Here is a 17,742-nt window from a genome sequence, read left to right as displayed (position 1 = left end):
ATGGGATGAATAAATAAACAAAATAAAATAAATAAATGAATGAACAAATCAATACTTTACAAAAATGTCTATAACACACTACAATAGTTCAATATCATGGTTGAGTGTATATAAAGTACTAGTATTTTGGGACATCACATTTATTATTCTGTATGTTACACACAATTTAGCAACTATTCAGATCACAAATACAGTATCAAGATCATACGATAGTACATAATATGGCAGATATAAAACAGAAATTAAGCCTCCTGTACAATTTACAGATTATCTGATACTACATCAACAAAATCAGTATAATGTTTCTACATTGAACATTAAATCCAATCATTCAACATTAATTCGGCATTAACCAACATTATCTGATTCAAAAAACAAAATGATGAAATTTTACTCTTATTACTAAAAATTTTGTATCAGCGATACTATTAGCATGTAAAAAATGACTGATTGTATCATCCTACTTACCTACATATAACCATCGAAAGAATGCTTTGAAGTTTTTCATACTGCGGTCTATAACTCTGTGGAAATAAAGCATTACATTCTAAAATAATTTTTTGGGCACTCTCCCCAAAATAATGACATTATTTTTCAGGTGTCAAATGTGTTTCAGCTGAAGATTCTGTCTTAGAAAAAAAGTTTAGCATATTTAGATAAGCTATTTTGTCTTACTGTTTAAAGTAAGCTTGTAATCAATATGGATTTCAAAGTATTTATACTGTGGACTCAAAAAGCATTCAGACCCCTTAACTTTCTGCACACTTCACTGTGTGATCATTTACCATTTTGCCTACCAATCTACACTCAATAACCCATAATGATGTCTAAAAAACTGACATCACATCTTCTATGGGTTTTTAACTGGGATTTGGCTGAATCACTCAAGGAGGGTCAGAAACTTGTCCCTAAGCCACTACTGTCATTGTCATGCTGAAAGGTGAACTGTCACCCCGTCTGAGGTTGAATGCATTCTAGGGTAGGTTTTCTCCAAGGACCATACAGTTTTTGAGTACATTCATCCTTCCTCAGTTCTGATCAGTTTCTGTGTCCCTGCCACGAAGAAGCACCCCATGCTTCACCATAGGATGGCATATAAAGATAACATGCAGTGCCTAGTCTTCACTAGATAAAGTGCTTGGAGTCTTCAATTTTTGTCTTATCTGACCAGAGAATCTTTTTCCTCTTGGTCTCAGAGTCCTTTAAACTGTAAAATGCCTCTTATTCAAGAGTGGCTTCCATCTTGCCACTCTACTATAAACAACTGATTGATGAAGTCCGGCTGAAATGGTCATCCTTTCGACAGTTTCACCTGTCTCAGCAGATGACTTAGCACTGTAAGAGTGACCATAGGGTTCTTGGTTACCTCCCTGACCAAAATCCCTTCTTGCCCAGTTACTCAGTATGGCCGGTTAACCAACTCTAGGATGAGTCCTGGTGGTTTCAAACTTCTTAAGTTTCACAATTATTGAGGTCCCTGTGCTCCTGGGAAAACTCATAGCTTTAGAAATGGTTTTACCCTTGCTCTGATCTATGCCACACCACACATTTTATTATAGAGGTTTAAAGAGAGATCTTTAGACTTCAAGGCTTGGGTTTTTATCCTGTCATGCAGTGCGAATGGTGAGACCTTATCTACAATACATGAGTGTGCCTTCCAAAACTTCGTTGAATCAATTCAATTTTCCTCAGGTGGACACCAGTCAAGACTTTAAAATATCAGGGATAATTAAAGAAAATTAATTTGCACCTGACCACAGTTTGGAGTGCTACAGAAAATGGTTTGAATATTTACATAAATAAGATTTCAGTTTTAAAATTTTTAATAAATGTGCAAACCTTTCTTAAAACTTGCTTTCACTTTGTCATTTATGGGTCGTTCAGTATTGACTGATGGGCAAAAATGCCAAATTTATCCAAGTAAAATTAAATCTACAACACAATAAAGTGTGCAGAAAGTGAAGGGGTCAGAAAACATTTTAAATACACTATATTCTCTCAGTATTTACATTTTCAATTCCAGCAACATACATATAAAAACATTTTGATTCCTTCCTGCAAAGAAGTAAGAGTCTTCAGTCTTTTTGATTGAAGATAATATTCTATTACTTCAGATTATTTCTGTGATTTCACTTCATCTTTTAGAGTCCCTCTAAATATACTTGAGTTTTCCCTCAGTAATTTTCCCATAAGGTTTTAAGAACACTGAGCAAAACTGAACATGAGGTAAGATGATTTGCTTTTTCTATTGAATAAAATTAACTTTATCATGATGCTGGAGCATTGTGATGTGTTGTATGTTGGTTGAATGCGTAGGTAAGAATTTCATTGTAGTCTGTACATGTGACAATACTACTACTAATTACACAAATAACCTAAGAGTCTAGTAACTCTTCTCATGCAAATACAATATATCATCATGATGTAATCTGTTTATTTCATAATGAAACTACAGTATGTACATTGTCTTAGATTACTCATGTAAGTTCAAATGACAAAAAACTGAACATGATCTGAAGGACACGGTATTTGATTGGGTGCAGAAAACTCTAAATTCACTTTAATGTTACACAGCTTAGATTGCAGAATGTTTATCTAATTAATACAAGTTGATTCAAAAACAGTGCAACATAATTACCATTAGTGTCTTGGGAAGTGTAATTATCATGCAAGATAATTAACAGTCTGTTTTCGACAAACCATTTGAGTTTTTTTTTTCCTACATTAAATGTCTTTCACCAAATATTCAGAATACTTAATCAGAATACCAATAAACACATTTGCCATACAGATATTTAGACCACTTGGCTTATTATAATTGAAAATACAGAAAGATTTTATCCAAAGATATATTTATTTTCAAGTGAAGAAATAGAGCTTAATATTAAATATTCAGTTTGTGAGCATTGCCATATTAAAATCAAGTATTCCCATAGACTATAAACTAGAACTCTCCAACACCAGCTCAGAGAAGCACTTAAAGACTGATTTGTGTTAAATTTATAATTCACAAACCATTGTAATTCAAGAGAGAACAATGAAGTAAAAAAAAATCTAAGGTAAAATTACATGTCAGATTTGCAAGTTAAAAACTAAATTTTTTTAATGATAATTTTTAATTAAGTAAAAATTATTAAAATTAATGTTAGTGATTTTAAAGGTAAAGAAAGCTATGCATTAATATAAACCTTGATCCACCAACTATTTACGTAATAAAATATTTCAATGAATTTCTTCAAAACTGATAAACTTGAAAATGTTTGTATGTTTACTCACTGTAAAAGCTCATTCGCCTTGAGAATGAAAGACCCAACTGCAGTGACTGCATCTGTAAGATAATTATCAAGGATGTACGACAAACCAGGATCAGCATTTATTTTGGTAAACCCAGCTTGTTACATTTCTTAAATACATTTAGGCTGAATGAGCAAATTAGAAATCTAATTTTTGAATATTATAAAAATCTTTACAAAGTTATTTTTTTGTTAATACTCATGTGGTATGTTATAACTCTTATCAGTCACCCAGACCTTACAAATATAAGGTGGTCACCACTTTTTGTAATTTGAGTAATTTGCTTAACTATGGAGAATAATTGATAAGAAATATCAGCTTCCATTTATATATTATTATTTTAAAAAAACACAGACACACACAAACAGAGAAATTACACCTACATTTATCCAAATAAGTGCCCTTAAGTATGAACTTCTTTTACCTTTTCATATTTTCAAAAATGTATTTGTTAGCATATTTGGGAAAAAAACAACAATTTCATCATTAAAGTAAAAAATGGCAAGGATCATCCTGTAGTAATAATTTTGTTTCTCTGTAAATCAAATGAGTGTTCAAAAATGATGCAATAAAGCACCCCCAGTTTGAACATACCTTCTATCTTGGCTGAGTCTAATCCAATGGGTCCATACTTTTGTTTCCATAATGCCATTCCTTTGAGCTCACTAAGGTGATACAAGAGTGCCTCTGAACCACTAACAAAAACAAAATGTTTATGCAAGATCAAAATGAAAAGAAGTCTTAAAATGTTTTATATTACTTTAATAATTCGGTCAGATGTAATATGTGAAGAAAAAAATAAATTCACCCTTCATATTTGCCATCTTTGCATTGAACTTTACTATCAGGTCACTAGATTTATATTAAAACGAAAGGAAGAATAGGAGTTACCTCTGCAAGTTGCTAATTACAAGTTTTTGAATGCTGGAATAAGAAGACTCAATGGACTGTCCAAGCTTCTTTAATCCCTATTTAAAAACATGTTTAATTAGCTAAATTTCAAAACTACGTATAAGGACATCAAAATACAGAAAACATTTTCAAAAGTTTACCTTCACTGTCAGTTGGTTTATCAATAACGCTTGCAGTTCAGGGCTGTGTGTATATGTTTAGAAGGAAAAAAAGAAGTAATTTTTTGTTAAAGAAAAATAACTTATCATATAGTTGTGCATATTGCACTACTGTTAGTTCAAAATGACTAGGTCAAGCAATCCCTAAAGCACAAAATAATTGCTACAGCTGTAACTATTGCACATGGACTTCACTTTTTAAGATTACTTTACATCTATCTATCTATCAATGACTGTAAAAATTAAACTATCAAAAGAAGGGAATAGCAGAAATTAAAATATTCAGATCTCTTTACCAGCATAACTTTGTGGATAAAAAAAGTATTATCAATACACAGATAAATTATAAAAGTAAATCTATGGTACTCTATATATAATCTGCCAAAGTCATCAATATATGAAGTACATGCAAACACAAACTATTATAACAATAATAAAAGAATACATTCACACTCTAAACAGAAAATACAAGGACTGGAGTACAAAAGTACTCAATGTGAAGCTAAAGTACATCACATGGAAATTATGGATGTATACAGCAAAATATGTATGTAGTAAGAAAACAAACAAAAGAAATGCACTAAGCATAAACAGTTTTTCAAGCTATACAAAATAGAAACCTTACAAGCTGATCTAGGGATTAAACTCACAAGAGTGAATCTTACAAACTTAACTAAAATTAAGTGTAAGATACTGCATCATGGAATACTAAATCAATCTAAATAGTTAAATACTATTTTACATGTTCATTTTAAATTAAATTAGTTGTCAATATGTTTTTTTTACTCTATGAAAAGCACTACATGGAGAATTAAACAGTTTGTGAATATTCTCTCCATATCCCTAGTGGGTCAGCAATCGATCTTTTTAATTTATGAGCCTTTTTGTGTCATATGGTTGTACTAAAACCTCTTAAAATAATTAGGTTATTTGAGCTTTCACTTTATATTGAAACCAGAATGTTCACCTTGCTTTTCCCCATAAAAGGAGTTCCAGAAATTCATCTTGGACTGAAGTAGTCGTATTTTTCTCCTGAAACATAAAAATTACAAATGAAATACAATTTAGAAACAAAAGGTCTCTGGCATCTTCAGTACATCCGATAACTCCAACAAAATATCGGACACAAAATGGAAGTTTTACAGTTAATTATATGCAACCTGAGGAAAGATTTGCTTACTTACAAGCAATAATTTTTTACAAACAATAAAACTAATAACATTTTAAGGTGCAGAATTAAAATATAATTATTAGCTTGCAATAGCTGTTTAAATTTAACAACTGTTTAATTTTTGGATTCAAATCAAGCAGGCTGCATCTCGTAAACACTTTCCCCTGGGTATACGTGCAGTAAACTCTGCCAACAGGATTAAAAAAAATAATAAGAGGTGCTTGTCAAATGTTTCATGAACACCAAATACTGCAAACCATGGTTGATCTGATTTTGTTGAGTTTATATTGTTACATGACAAGCACACAATTTCAGATTTTTTTAACAGTCATGCTGACAGGATTTGCCATGCACTTTTATAAAGGTGAAAGGAAATTATTTTTTTTTATTTCTACAAAGAAGACATTTTGCATTTTTTTCCTGCACCTCCTGGTTTCTGACATCACAGGCAGAGTAAACTTGACTGTGTGTAAGTGAATAATACCCTCCAAAATCATCATCAGATGAAGAATACACAAGCGGGGGACAAACATTTTCAGGCATATAATATGTGTTTGTAAAAAAAAAAAAAAAAAAAAAAAAAAAAAAAAACAAAAAAAAAATTCAAAGTAAAACATTTAATATTGGGTATGTAAATTTCCTACTGCAGTGAAATGACAGAAAGCAAAATAAATTATAAAATTGTGAAAAAATTGAAACAATGATTTGGAAACTTTAAATACAAGTACAGAGACCAGCGTGTTAAACCTATGTAGGTATAGACAATCTTCCATTAAACAAGATGTGTTGCTCAAAACTCTGTATGCCAAAGGTTTAAACAGGACAATGATATAAGAAAAACTGCATTGTGATAACGGATGTCACAACACTATATCAAAGAATTTTGGAAAATGTAGACTCCTAATAATAAATAAAAATGGTACAAAATTGCTATGAGCTCAGTTTGGAATATTTCAGATTCCAAACCATTATTTTGTATCTTTAATAATTAATGTACACTAAACATGCACAAAACAAACACTCTGAAATACTCATAGTTTTTCAGTAAAACAGTGTAAAGATAATCAATGCTCAGCATTCACACTCAATTTTTCATCATCATCGTTACTAGTTTAACAGCCATTTTCAGAGTTTATCAAGTTTGACCTATAAAAAGATTTTTCTTCTCCACTCTCCTTGGTTATTAACAAACACCACGACACTCCAAACAAACAATGAACCTTTCTCATCTTCACTCTATCCAACTTTGCTTCATGTTTTACCTTCATTAGCTACAACTCATTTTCATCAGGCGGAGTGGTGGCTCTGAGGCTAGGGATCTGCACTGGCAATCGGAAGGTTGCCGGTTCAAATCCCGTAAATGCCAAAAAGGGACTCTGCTCTGTTGGGCCCTTGAGCAAGGCCCTTAACCTGCAATTGCTGAGTGCTTTGAGTAGTGAGAAAAGCGCCATATAAATGCAAAAAATTATTATTATTATTATCATCCACCTTTCATAAACGTTTCCCTCCTTATTTACAAATCAGAAAGGGGTACAGCTCCCAGATTATCTCTACCTTGGTATCATCGCTGTGCCTGCATCTCCATCTGTAGGTCATGTAGGAAGCAGAACTTCTCTACTTTTTCCAAAACAACTCCACTGCTAAAGTTGATGCATACAAAATAATAATAATAATAATAATAATAATACATTTTATTTATTGGTGCCTTTCTTAGTACTCAAGGTCAAGTAGTGTAAAGAGTAGTCATCAGGCAGTATTTGTAACCTTAGTTTGAAGAGAGAGCATAAACACACAGACGGACTTCGATTAAGTTTGCTGCTTAATTCCCTCAGAAAGCTAAAGATATAGAGTATATTAATATGCAGCTACTTCAATTGACTATTTGGCTGCTAGAAGTTAAAATTTTACTTTGATGCAAACACCTTTTCAGCTTTACGTACAGTACTGTATAATAGGCAAGGCATTCACATAACTGACCTGCACAAATTTTGTTAGCTTCAAGTCCATTTGCATCAGGATATCTTCCCATGCCTCACACATACATGTCAGTGACAATTTTTGATACTGTAATAATAATCATAAATCAGTATAAATGGAAAAGATATGAATTAAGTGTAAATATTTAATGAATTACAACATTTTTGGAAGAGTTTCACCTGTAATAGAGTAGATATATGTGTGAACTTTCTAGCCATTCGGGTTACTTCTGGAAGGTAATCTGATAGCAAGCTGGTATCAAGCTGTAACAAGAATAACCAAATTCACATTTTACATTAAAATATCAGATCACATTTATCAACACCATAGAGTAAAGCAACATACCCAATAGATATAAAAAGTCTCATGTTGAAATAATTTAGAACATTTTGTAAGGATTTATACTGTCATCTATCTTTTCTGCTATTTTCAGTCTTGCTTCTATCATACTGAAAAAAAGTAATTCCGCATATAAAAATATGTAACATTTACCTGAAGATAAACTATTTCACGTTCATTTGTGGTAGTCTTGATTTCAGTAATAAGTGAGAGAGACTTAAGATCACTGGATAAACACAGACCCTGACAAGTACCAGGGACCTACAAAAAGGAAAGAGAAATAAAACACTCCTCATAATTAAACCCTTTTATTAGCTGGTTAAGGAATAACTTCACTGGAGGAATAAGATACAAAGTGCTGCAGTTTATGGGGCGAAATATCTCATATCTTAAAGACTTGGTTTCAGTTATTTTAAATTCCAAGCTAAAACACAAGAAATATTCCACAGACTTTGGCAAGAAGTGACAAAAGGTCCTGTGTAAATCTAGTTTAAATCTGAATAACAAATCAACTTTGACTTTTTCTGGGGGTTGTCTTGCCTTCTGTGGTTATTTACAATGATGACACGATGTTTCTCTTTCCAATAATTTCATTTTAGTTTCACTCTTTAAAAAGGAAACTAGGCCTAGAATACCATTAAACATCAGTATATTTAATACATTCCTTATATTGAGCATATGCAAAAAAAAAAAAAAAAAAAATCAATGACCAAATGAAAACAGAGAAAAACAAACTCATAACAGGAATGTTATTATTATACTAGCTGTGTAAGCCCGTGCTGTAAAAAGTCTGGGCTCCTAGAAAATATTGAAATAGTCAGAAAAAAAGTTGAAATGCAGAGTCAGCGGTTTTGTTTTGAGGATGTGCTCATCCCCCTTGTCTATCAGTGGGTAAGCAAGTTTGTCTCCGACTTGTTAACTTGGGGCCTTTTTGCCGGCTCTTTGGGCTTCATGCTGTAGCCTCACACTTCTTTCTTCTTCCAACTCGTTAACCTGGGGCCGCCTTGCCAGCTTTTTCAGCTTCATTGCTGTACCCTTGCACTTCCGGGATGGACAGACAGACAAACACACACATTTCCACGTGTAGACGTTTATATATAAGACAAGTGAAATGACTTCATGCTGAGTCAGCTAATATTTACCCTCAAGCAAATGAATGAGCATTTTTATTTATCAATATCCAAAATAAGTGCTTTGAAATAAATATGCACACAGCTGAAATTCAAGGCAAATTCAAGGCATCAGAGAGCAATAAGTGACTATGAGAAGAATGAAGTTCTTTATTTATTGAATTATTATTATTATTATTTGCTTAAAGATTTTATACAAATTTCTTTCATTATTAGCAGCATGTTGCTGGATCCTGATTCAGTGTCCAACTTAAATGCTTTCTGTGTTAATCTTACAGGACTTTCCTGTGCTTGCATTGTATCATTTGAGAACTACAACTTCCTTCCTTGAAAGATAACTCAAACTTAGCTTATATTAATGAATGAGGATACATGTATGTGAGAATTTTTTTAACATTATATTACTAATATACTTATAACCATACTATAAACACATTTTTGAAAGTGTAACTCATAACTTCATTAATTCAATACACTAACATGTCAATATCCAAACCATTTTGGCAGGGATTAATATCTTGAGCATTTCAAAAGAATACATCTCATGACATTTGATTCCCAACATTTCTCTGATGTGTATATTTGAATCCAACCTTACGTTTTAAACTTGGTCAGGGGAGCACTCATTCTAAAATATGTCAGTTTTTGTTTGTGGGGTGCATTTACTGTAACGTGATGCTTAAAGGGGTGAACCAACAATTCTATTTGATTATACTGTATCAGTGACATTACAATGCAATGCATCTTGTAGATTTAATCTTAAAGTAATTATACTTCAGTATAATTTTAATTTAAAAAATAAAAAATATTTAACATTTTCACTTCTCTTGGGAATCATTAGATCTACAACATAGTATCTTTTCTTTTACAGTTTGAAAAAGTCAACCTCTTTTTCCTTTTTATTTCACCACAAGGGGACACTACATGCACTGCATAAATTTAATACCTTAAGTCTTGCCAAACACACAGGGAAAATTAAGCATATTATTAGATCGATCTGTTAAGCTATGGGCTTTAACAAGTAAAATATTTGAATAGACATACATCACGTTTACTTAAAAAAAAAAAAAAACTGATTACTTAAATTATTAATTTCAACCTCACCCCACATGATGTAGCAATCTTGTACATCCCATATGCATAAAACTCTATGATATTTCCACTTCCTCCAGTTACAAGAATGTTAAGCCTGTGCATGAAACACACAAATAAGCTTCAGATCAATACATTTTATATATAAATGTATACAAACATATAAAGTACACATTTACACTTTTTTAGAGTACAACAAAAAATGTGTGCTAATAAATGCAATAACCAAATTAATACCCAGATGCATTCTTTTTACATCCCACATTCTTAATTAAATAAGCAGTGTTTCACCATATAAATAGTATTTAGACTCGCAATAGCTGCACTCATTTGTCATGTGCACATTTGTTAATAAATGCTTTTGTTGGTGCGTAGTCAAATCATTGTTTATACTACTATATTAAATCATACATAAACCCCATTAACCTCACTATATCTCTCTATTATAAAAAAAAATCCTGGAAAGCAAAAGCAAAGTGGCGATACGTGATCTTCTCGGAAGTTCTCGGAAGACATTTAAAAGATCCGCAAGACAAAAGAGACTTGCCACGGAGCATCTCGCAGGGACCGTAAACATGAGACTTAGTGCCAAGAGATTGTCCCAGGGCCGTCTTGCGGGGACTTGGAACATGAGATTCTTGCAAGACATGCCCTACTTACAAAAGATATCATATAAGAGCACACCCATCAAAAAACACTCGGTAGTGTAAAAGCACGTAGTACACACATATCCCGTGGTCTCAGCACATATAAGGCATATAAGGACAATACGGAGAATAGAGACTCAAAGGCATTGGAGAGAAAAAAAGGCAGATGAGAGATTATGAAAGCAGTGGAATTCGAAAGGCTCAAACAAATGATGGCGCGATACACATGCAGAGAAAGGTACAGAATATGAAAACAGTAACAATTCGAAAGTATTGTAACGTCCCAGCCAGGTTGAGACCTTTTTGGTTTTAAGTGACTGTTCAGTCCGATTGACAGAGGGCGGACTACAGCACGGAAGACTGATAGTGGGATATTGATTGATGCGGTAAGGGGGGGCGAGACCTGGGGGAGGAGGGGTTGGAGAGAGTGCTAGAAAGTTGTGTTTGGGGTTCGGAAGTCGGCGATTGTTCAAGTAAAACTTTTGTGACACTTTATCATGTCAGTCACTACAGTATCAAAGAATATAGAAAAGATTGCATTACCGCAAACAAAAGATGATTAATCATCAGAACCAGGTGTAATCGAAAAAAATAGCAGGACAAATCAAGGTCAGAAATAAAAGGTAAAGAGTAGACAACAAAGTCTTTTCGCATTCGCATCATTCAATGCACAAAACGTGGATTTACACAATAATGGACCATACGCTATGAGAATCTGTGGTCCCGGAACAGTTAAAGCAACGATAAGTTGAATTTCAAAGAATACACAATTCGATCAGGTGTATATTGGTGATCACGGAAAAGCGATGAAAATTTTAACAGGCAAAAAGAAAGGTAATGTATATATTCCAAGAATAACATTACACACCAAAGGAGATCATGATATGCCATTCGTATTAAAATGTTTACAGTTTACCGTGAGAATAGCTTTTGCTATAACAATCAATAAATCACAGGGACAAACGTTAGAAAAAGTCGGATTATTTATTAGAGAAACAGAAATAATATTCACTCACGGGCAGTTATATGTTGTTTTGTCACAATGTGTCTCCAAAAAATATTGTTTTTAATGAAGCTTTAAAGTAAAAGTGCAAATAATGAAATTGAAACAATTCCAAAGAAAAAAAAAATTTAAGTTGTATATCCGATTAACCAAACACAGGGGTTGGCAAGCGAAGCCCCCTAGTGATATAATAAAATGAAGCTATGTTGCTTAAAAGATTATGAACACATTTGAATGGATAAGCAACTCTACTTATAAACACACTGCCATTTTCAAGTTAAAACAGTATGAATATCTGAAGTAGTAGAGAATAGTGCCTTTGTCCAAGTATGGGACTTTCACACTAATCACTCCATGTAAATGAGCACAGTACACTTACATATGGAACTGTGGGAGGCAGCACACAATTAAATTATTAAAAATAAAAATACATTTTAAAAACCATGCAAAAGCTATACTTTCTGATTATCTGAAGTGGTTTAATAAGAGATTACAAAGTAAAATATGATTGTAAAAATTTCAACAGGATGTTTTCCAAACATTTTTTAATCTCTGTTGGGAAAAGAGTCAGATGCAATAGTATTACACTTTCATAAAAGTTATACACTGTATATTTAGCAGAATGATTGGACAGAAACAAATAACCAAAATAAGATGATTTTTTTTTTTTTAATTGTTCTCCCTTTTCTATCAATAATTAAGACATGGAAGTTTGCATGAACACTTCCAGATGGTATACAGGTTTGTAAACTGGTGCAATAAAAATTGATTGTAATAAACATTGATAATGTAAAGTGTTAATAGTACTCAAATTGTTTATACAGGGCAAGCCAAAATGAAATACCACATTTCTCAAAGTCATTGCGCGAGGTAGAGGCAGCCGAGTGGGATGGGGTCTGGGTCCTTTGATAGGTGATCTCATGTAGTTTTCAGTCAGCAACATGCCTTGGTCTGGTGTGCACCGTGCTTTTGCTGTCAAAGCGTTCTTCAAAAACAATGAATCTACCATCACTACACAACGCACTTTCTGAATGCATTTTGTCATTCCTCCCAACGGTGATGTCCCAAATCGGAAAACAATTCTTCAGTAGGTGGCTAAATTTACAACCCCAATTCCAATGAAGTTGGGACGTTGTGTAAAACGTAAATAAAAACAGAATACAACGATTTGCAAATCCTTTTCAACCTATATTCAATTAAATACACTACAAAGACAAGATATCGAATGTTCAAACTGATAAACTTTATTGTTGTTTTGCAAATCTTCACTCATTTTGAATTTGATGCCTGCAACACGTTCCAAAAAAAGCTGGGACAGGGGCAGCAAAAGACTGGGAAAGTTGAGGAATGTTCAAAAAACACCTGTTTTGAACATTCCATGGGTGAACAGGTTAATTTGAAACAGGTGTTTGTCATGATTGGGTATAAAAGGAGCATCCCCAAAAGGCTCAGTCGTTCACAAGCAAGGATGGGGCAAGGTTCACCACTTTGTGAACAACTGCGTGGGCAAATAGTCCAGCAGTTTAAGAACAACTTTTCTCAACATACTATTGCAAGGAATCTAGGGATTTCATCATCTACTGTCCATAATATCATCAAAAGATTCAGAGAATCTGTAGAAATCTCTGCATGTAAGCGGCAAGGCCGAATACCAACACTGGATGCCCGTGACCTTCGATCCCTCAGGCGGCACTGCATTAAAAACCGACATCATTCTGTAAAGAATATTACCACGTGGGCTCAGGAATACTTCAGAAAACCATTGTCAGTTAACACAGTTCATCGCTACATCTACAAGTGCAAGTTAAAGCTCTACCATGCAAAGCGAAAGCCATATATCAACAACACCCAGAAATGCCGCTGGCTTCTCTGGGCCCGAGCTCATCTGAGATGGACTGACACAAAGTGGAAAAGTGTGCTGTGGTCTGACGAGTCCACATTTCATATTGTTTTTGGAAATCATGGACGTCGTGTCCTCCGGGCCAAAGAGGAAAAGGATCATCCAGATTGTAATCAGCGCAAAGTTCAAAAGCCAGCATCTGTGATGGTATGAGGGTGTGTTACTGCCCATGGCATGGGTAACTTGCACATCTGTGAAGGCACCATTAATGATGAAAGGTACATACAGGTTTTGGAGCAACATATGCTGCCATCCAAGAGACGTCTTTTTCAGGGACATCCCTGCTTATTTCAGCAGGACAATGCGAAGCCACATACTGCATGTGTTACAACAGCGTGGCTTCGTAGTAAAACAGTGCGGGCACTAGACTGGCCTGCCTGTAGTCCAGACCGGTCTCCCATTGAAAATGTGTGGCGCATTATGAAGCGCAAAATGCGACAACGGAGACCCCGGACTGTTGAGCAACTGAAGTTGTACATCAAGCAAGAATGGGAAAAATTCCACTTACATAGCTTCAACAATTAGTGTCCTCAGTTCCCAAACACTTATTGAGTGTTGTTAAAAGGAAAATTGATATAACACAGTGGTAAACATGCCCCTGTCCCAGCTTTTTTTGGAAAATGTTGCAGGCATCAAATTCAAAATGAGTGAAGATTTGCAAAACAACAATAAAGTTTGAACATTCGATATCTTGTCTTTGTAGTGTATTCAATTGAATATAGGTTGAAAAGGATTTGCAAATCATTGTATTCTGTTTTTATTTACGTTTTACACAACGTCCCAACTTCATTGGAATTGGGGTTGTAGACAGACGGGTAGAACATTGAAAAGAAAATCTGCAGGCTGTTCTTGGACTGTACGAACGCCTGAAAACATCCAAACTGTAAGGGCATCAATTTTGCACTCTCCTAGACATTCAGCATGCAAACATACTTCTGCCTTAAGCATTTCCAACACGTTTCAGGAGGATTTTCCATGAGGACCTTAATTTCCATTCAAACAAAATGATGGTAGTGCCGGAACTCACTGAGAGAGACTGGGAGAGCTAGAAAGAGATGTGGGCGAACATTCTGCAAACCGTTTGAATGGTTGCGTAAATAAGGAAAACTTTCACTATTGGGCAGAAACCAATCCTCGTAAGCTTCATCAGAGACACCTGCACAGTGAGCATGTTACAGTTTGGTGCGCCGTTGCAGAATTTGAGGAGGGGGGAGCAATGGTCAGAGAAGTCCCAACTGGAAGAAATGGATGTGGTGGATGCCTGGTTTCCAAAGGATGGAGCAACAGGTCATACGGCACAGAGATCCATGCAAGTTTTGTGGGTGAGGTTTTCAGGGAAGCTGATCTCCCTGCGCGGCGATGTCGGATGGCCTTCATGTTCGCTTGATCTTGCTCACACTGACCTCAAAACCTTGAAGCCCTGACTTTTCTGATTTTATTTTCTACTTTGTATCAAAAAATTGTATATAATTTTTCCAACAAAACATTTTTACTAGTAGTAATACCTACAAACAATAACAAATACTCATAAATGCTAATTGCAAATAAAGTATGAAAACAGTGAAACAGTGATTCTACTATTTTACACTTTTGTTTTCAGGCACATGGCCAATAAAAGTATTCTTTCTTCCTTCCTTACCAGTCTTGGAAAAGAATGCAACGTTTTTTTGTAGACCAATGATAAAATTACAATGTTAAAGGCAGTATCAGTTTAAATTTTCGTCACTATATCACTTTTTTAACTGGGCTTTTTATGTTCATTTAAAACTACTGCATCACAGCAAGTTTGCTATAATTTATTTCTAAGCATGGCTTTGGTGGACTGCTAGAATATAATTATGTAAAATAACAGAATAAAGCAATTACTCACACTTAACACAGTTAAAAATAAGTGACTTATTATATAAACATAAAAAACAGAAACATGATCTGGATTCAAACTCAACATTTTAATGGTAGACAACTTCTACTAGATTAAGGTGTTGGCCACCAGACCAATCTTATCTAACTAAAGAATATTTAAATGGTCACTGCATAAAATATTTGGAAAAAGCCACGTTAGATGACATTTTACATTTTATGTTAGATAAGAGAACTATATAATTTTTTATGGCATTATGTACAGTGGCATTCAAAAATAAAATGGTTTATTTTAACTTTGGGAATGTATTGTTACAGCATAAGAGTTCACATTAAAAATGCTGAATGGATAAATGTGTATAAATCTTTTGTCATGCAGAAAATAATGACTTTCAAGAGGATTGAATACTTTTGTACACTATTACAAATATAACTATTTTTCTCTTTTCTGAACATTTTAGGATGTTTGAATCTACAGTTTCTTTTTGTAAATGTCTGACACTGGGATTTTAAATTAAATGTAAACTAAAAAAATACTGCGAAGTACTGTATATTTAAACAAAAACATTAAAGCTTCTTTAAAAACCTCAGCAGAACTAAATATTCTGACTAAATATTCTCTAACAATATTTTATAAGAAGAATTTTAAAGATTTTTTTCACAATTTGAGGATCAAGTATTTACTGTATTAATGTTACCTACATTAGAAAAGAAAACTCTTTTTTTATTCCAGTACTATTTACATACTGTTTTGCATTATGTACACCCCCATACCATCACAGATGTCTAAAACAAATATGAAAATATTAACGTTTCCCTACATAAACAGATATATCAGATCTAGCCAAAAAGACTCACCTGACATCATCAAGAAGCTTCATAATTTCATCAGATTTTTCTTCACTTTGGAGAAAAAAAAAGTTATATTAATAATTTACAAACATACTTAACACACAAAAAAACCAAACAAACACACTTACCTGAAAATTTTTGAAGTTGTGCTGTAGCTGGATTAAAAAAAACAAAACAATTAAGTGCCACATGAAAATGGCCCACATCAGAAGTACTAAGTCCAGGAAAAAAAAAAAAAAAATATATATATATATATATATATATATATATATATATATATATATATATATATATATATATATATATATATATAAACATAATATTTTTAAATCGTGCAATAAACAAATGCAGCTATAGAATTCGATACTTAAAACAGTGAAAAGTGCGAGAAAATGGCATATAAAAAAACCTATCTTAGCTCATGTTGCCGTTTACATTTTACTGTAATTAACCACTTATAAAGTATTCTAGGCAGACTTCGCATTATCTTGGTATCTGTCTTGAGAAAAGAACATTGATAAGCTAAAATAATTCTGAAGGAAAATGAACAGTTTCAATTTTATATTGTAGTATTATGTATGGAATTTAGAATGAATACCAAATAAACATTATACTGTATCAGCCTAGTACAATGCTTTTACTGAAAGCAACTAAAAAATGTGTAGTTATATAATGATGCCACTAGAGTGTTTTAACCTATTTTGGTTTGCTCTGTCTAGTAGTCCTTATACTGCATAATTCATATTATCTGTTTTCTTCATTCAGCACTTTTATTAGGATGTAACACGCCATCAAACTGCTGCAGTAAAACTGACAGCATAAATCACACTCACACAAATAAACAACTTTTATTCCTTCTTTGATCACGCAAGATATTTTGCAGCTTCCTTGTCTTGTACACATCAAGAACTAACATAAAAGAGTGTTACACATGATCAACTATCAGTTAGAAATGCAGAAAATTCATAGATTTATTTCAGCTGGATATCTTTTTGTAGTGTAAAGCAAGCTTTATTTACAACCACTTTAACAATAGCAATCCAATAATCTCATTCTACCTTTCAAAAGTAAAAGGTAAAAATAAGCCTATGCTAGATTATCAAAATAGAGAAGAATTATATATGAACCCTCATAATTAGTCCAAATTAAATGCAGAAATATTAGACAAATTAAAGATGTTGTGTTATGTCCACTGCTGTTTGCATTTTGCTTATAACAGCTAGTAATTTTAAAGTATCTACAGCCATACAGGTAATGTTCAAACAGAGAAACAATCAAAGTGTAGAGGTACGTTGACATAAACAAAAGAGATAAATTTATTATATACAGTATTTCTACACTAAGCAATATTGTGTATCCACAACCAATATACCGTGGGTGAAAAGGTTAAGAGGGGATAATGCACTT

General features: G+C 33.3%; 1 protein-coding gene across 2 annotated transcripts in view; it reads right to left on the bottom strand.

Annotated features, from left to right (window-relative positions):
• anapc4 (anaphase promoting complex subunit 4) overlaps positions 1 to 17,742 on the bottom strand; it is an 84,474-nt gene that overhangs the window by 47,798 nt on the left and 18,934 nt on the right. For both annotated transcript variants that reach the window (XM_028802199.2, XM_028802198.2), the window contains exons 6-17: positions 16,464 to 16,490; positions 16,342 to 16,386; positions 10,086 to 10,170; positions 8,005 to 8,112; positions 7,692 to 7,775; positions 7,513 to 7,599; positions 5,332 to 5,396; positions 4,347 to 4,389; positions 4,186 to 4,262; positions 3,889 to 3,989; positions 3,277 to 3,328; positions 469 to 524 (exon numbers count right to left, since the gene is read on the bottom strand). In XM_028802199.2, the coding sequence (XP_028658032.1) occupies positions 469 to 524; positions 3,277 to 3,328; positions 3,889 to 3,989; positions 4,186 to 4,262; positions 4,347 to 4,389; positions 5,332 to 5,396; positions 7,513 to 7,599; positions 7,692 to 7,775; positions 8,005 to 8,112; positions 10,086 to 10,170; positions 16,342 to 16,386; positions 16,464 to 16,490 (830 nt within the window). The remainder of the gene's footprint in view (positions 1 to 468; positions 525 to 3,276; positions 3,329 to 3,888; positions 3,990 to 4,185; positions 4,263 to 4,346; positions 4,390 to 5,331; positions 5,397 to 7,512; positions 7,600 to 7,691; positions 7,776 to 8,004; positions 8,113 to 10,085; positions 10,171 to 16,341; positions 16,387 to 16,463; positions 16,491 to 17,742) is intronic.

The sequence above is a fragment of the Erpetoichthys calabaricus genome, chromosome 5 (genome assembly GCF_900747795.2).
Source record: "Erpetoichthys calabaricus chromosome 5, fErpCal1.3, whole genome shotgun sequence".
NCBI classification, from domain to species: domain Eukaryota; kingdom Metazoa; phylum Chordata; class Cladistia; order Polypteriformes; family Polypteridae; genus Erpetoichthys; species Erpetoichthys calabaricus.
Note: the sequence above shows the minus strand (reverse complement) of the source record. Positions and strands in the feature narration are given on the sequence as shown.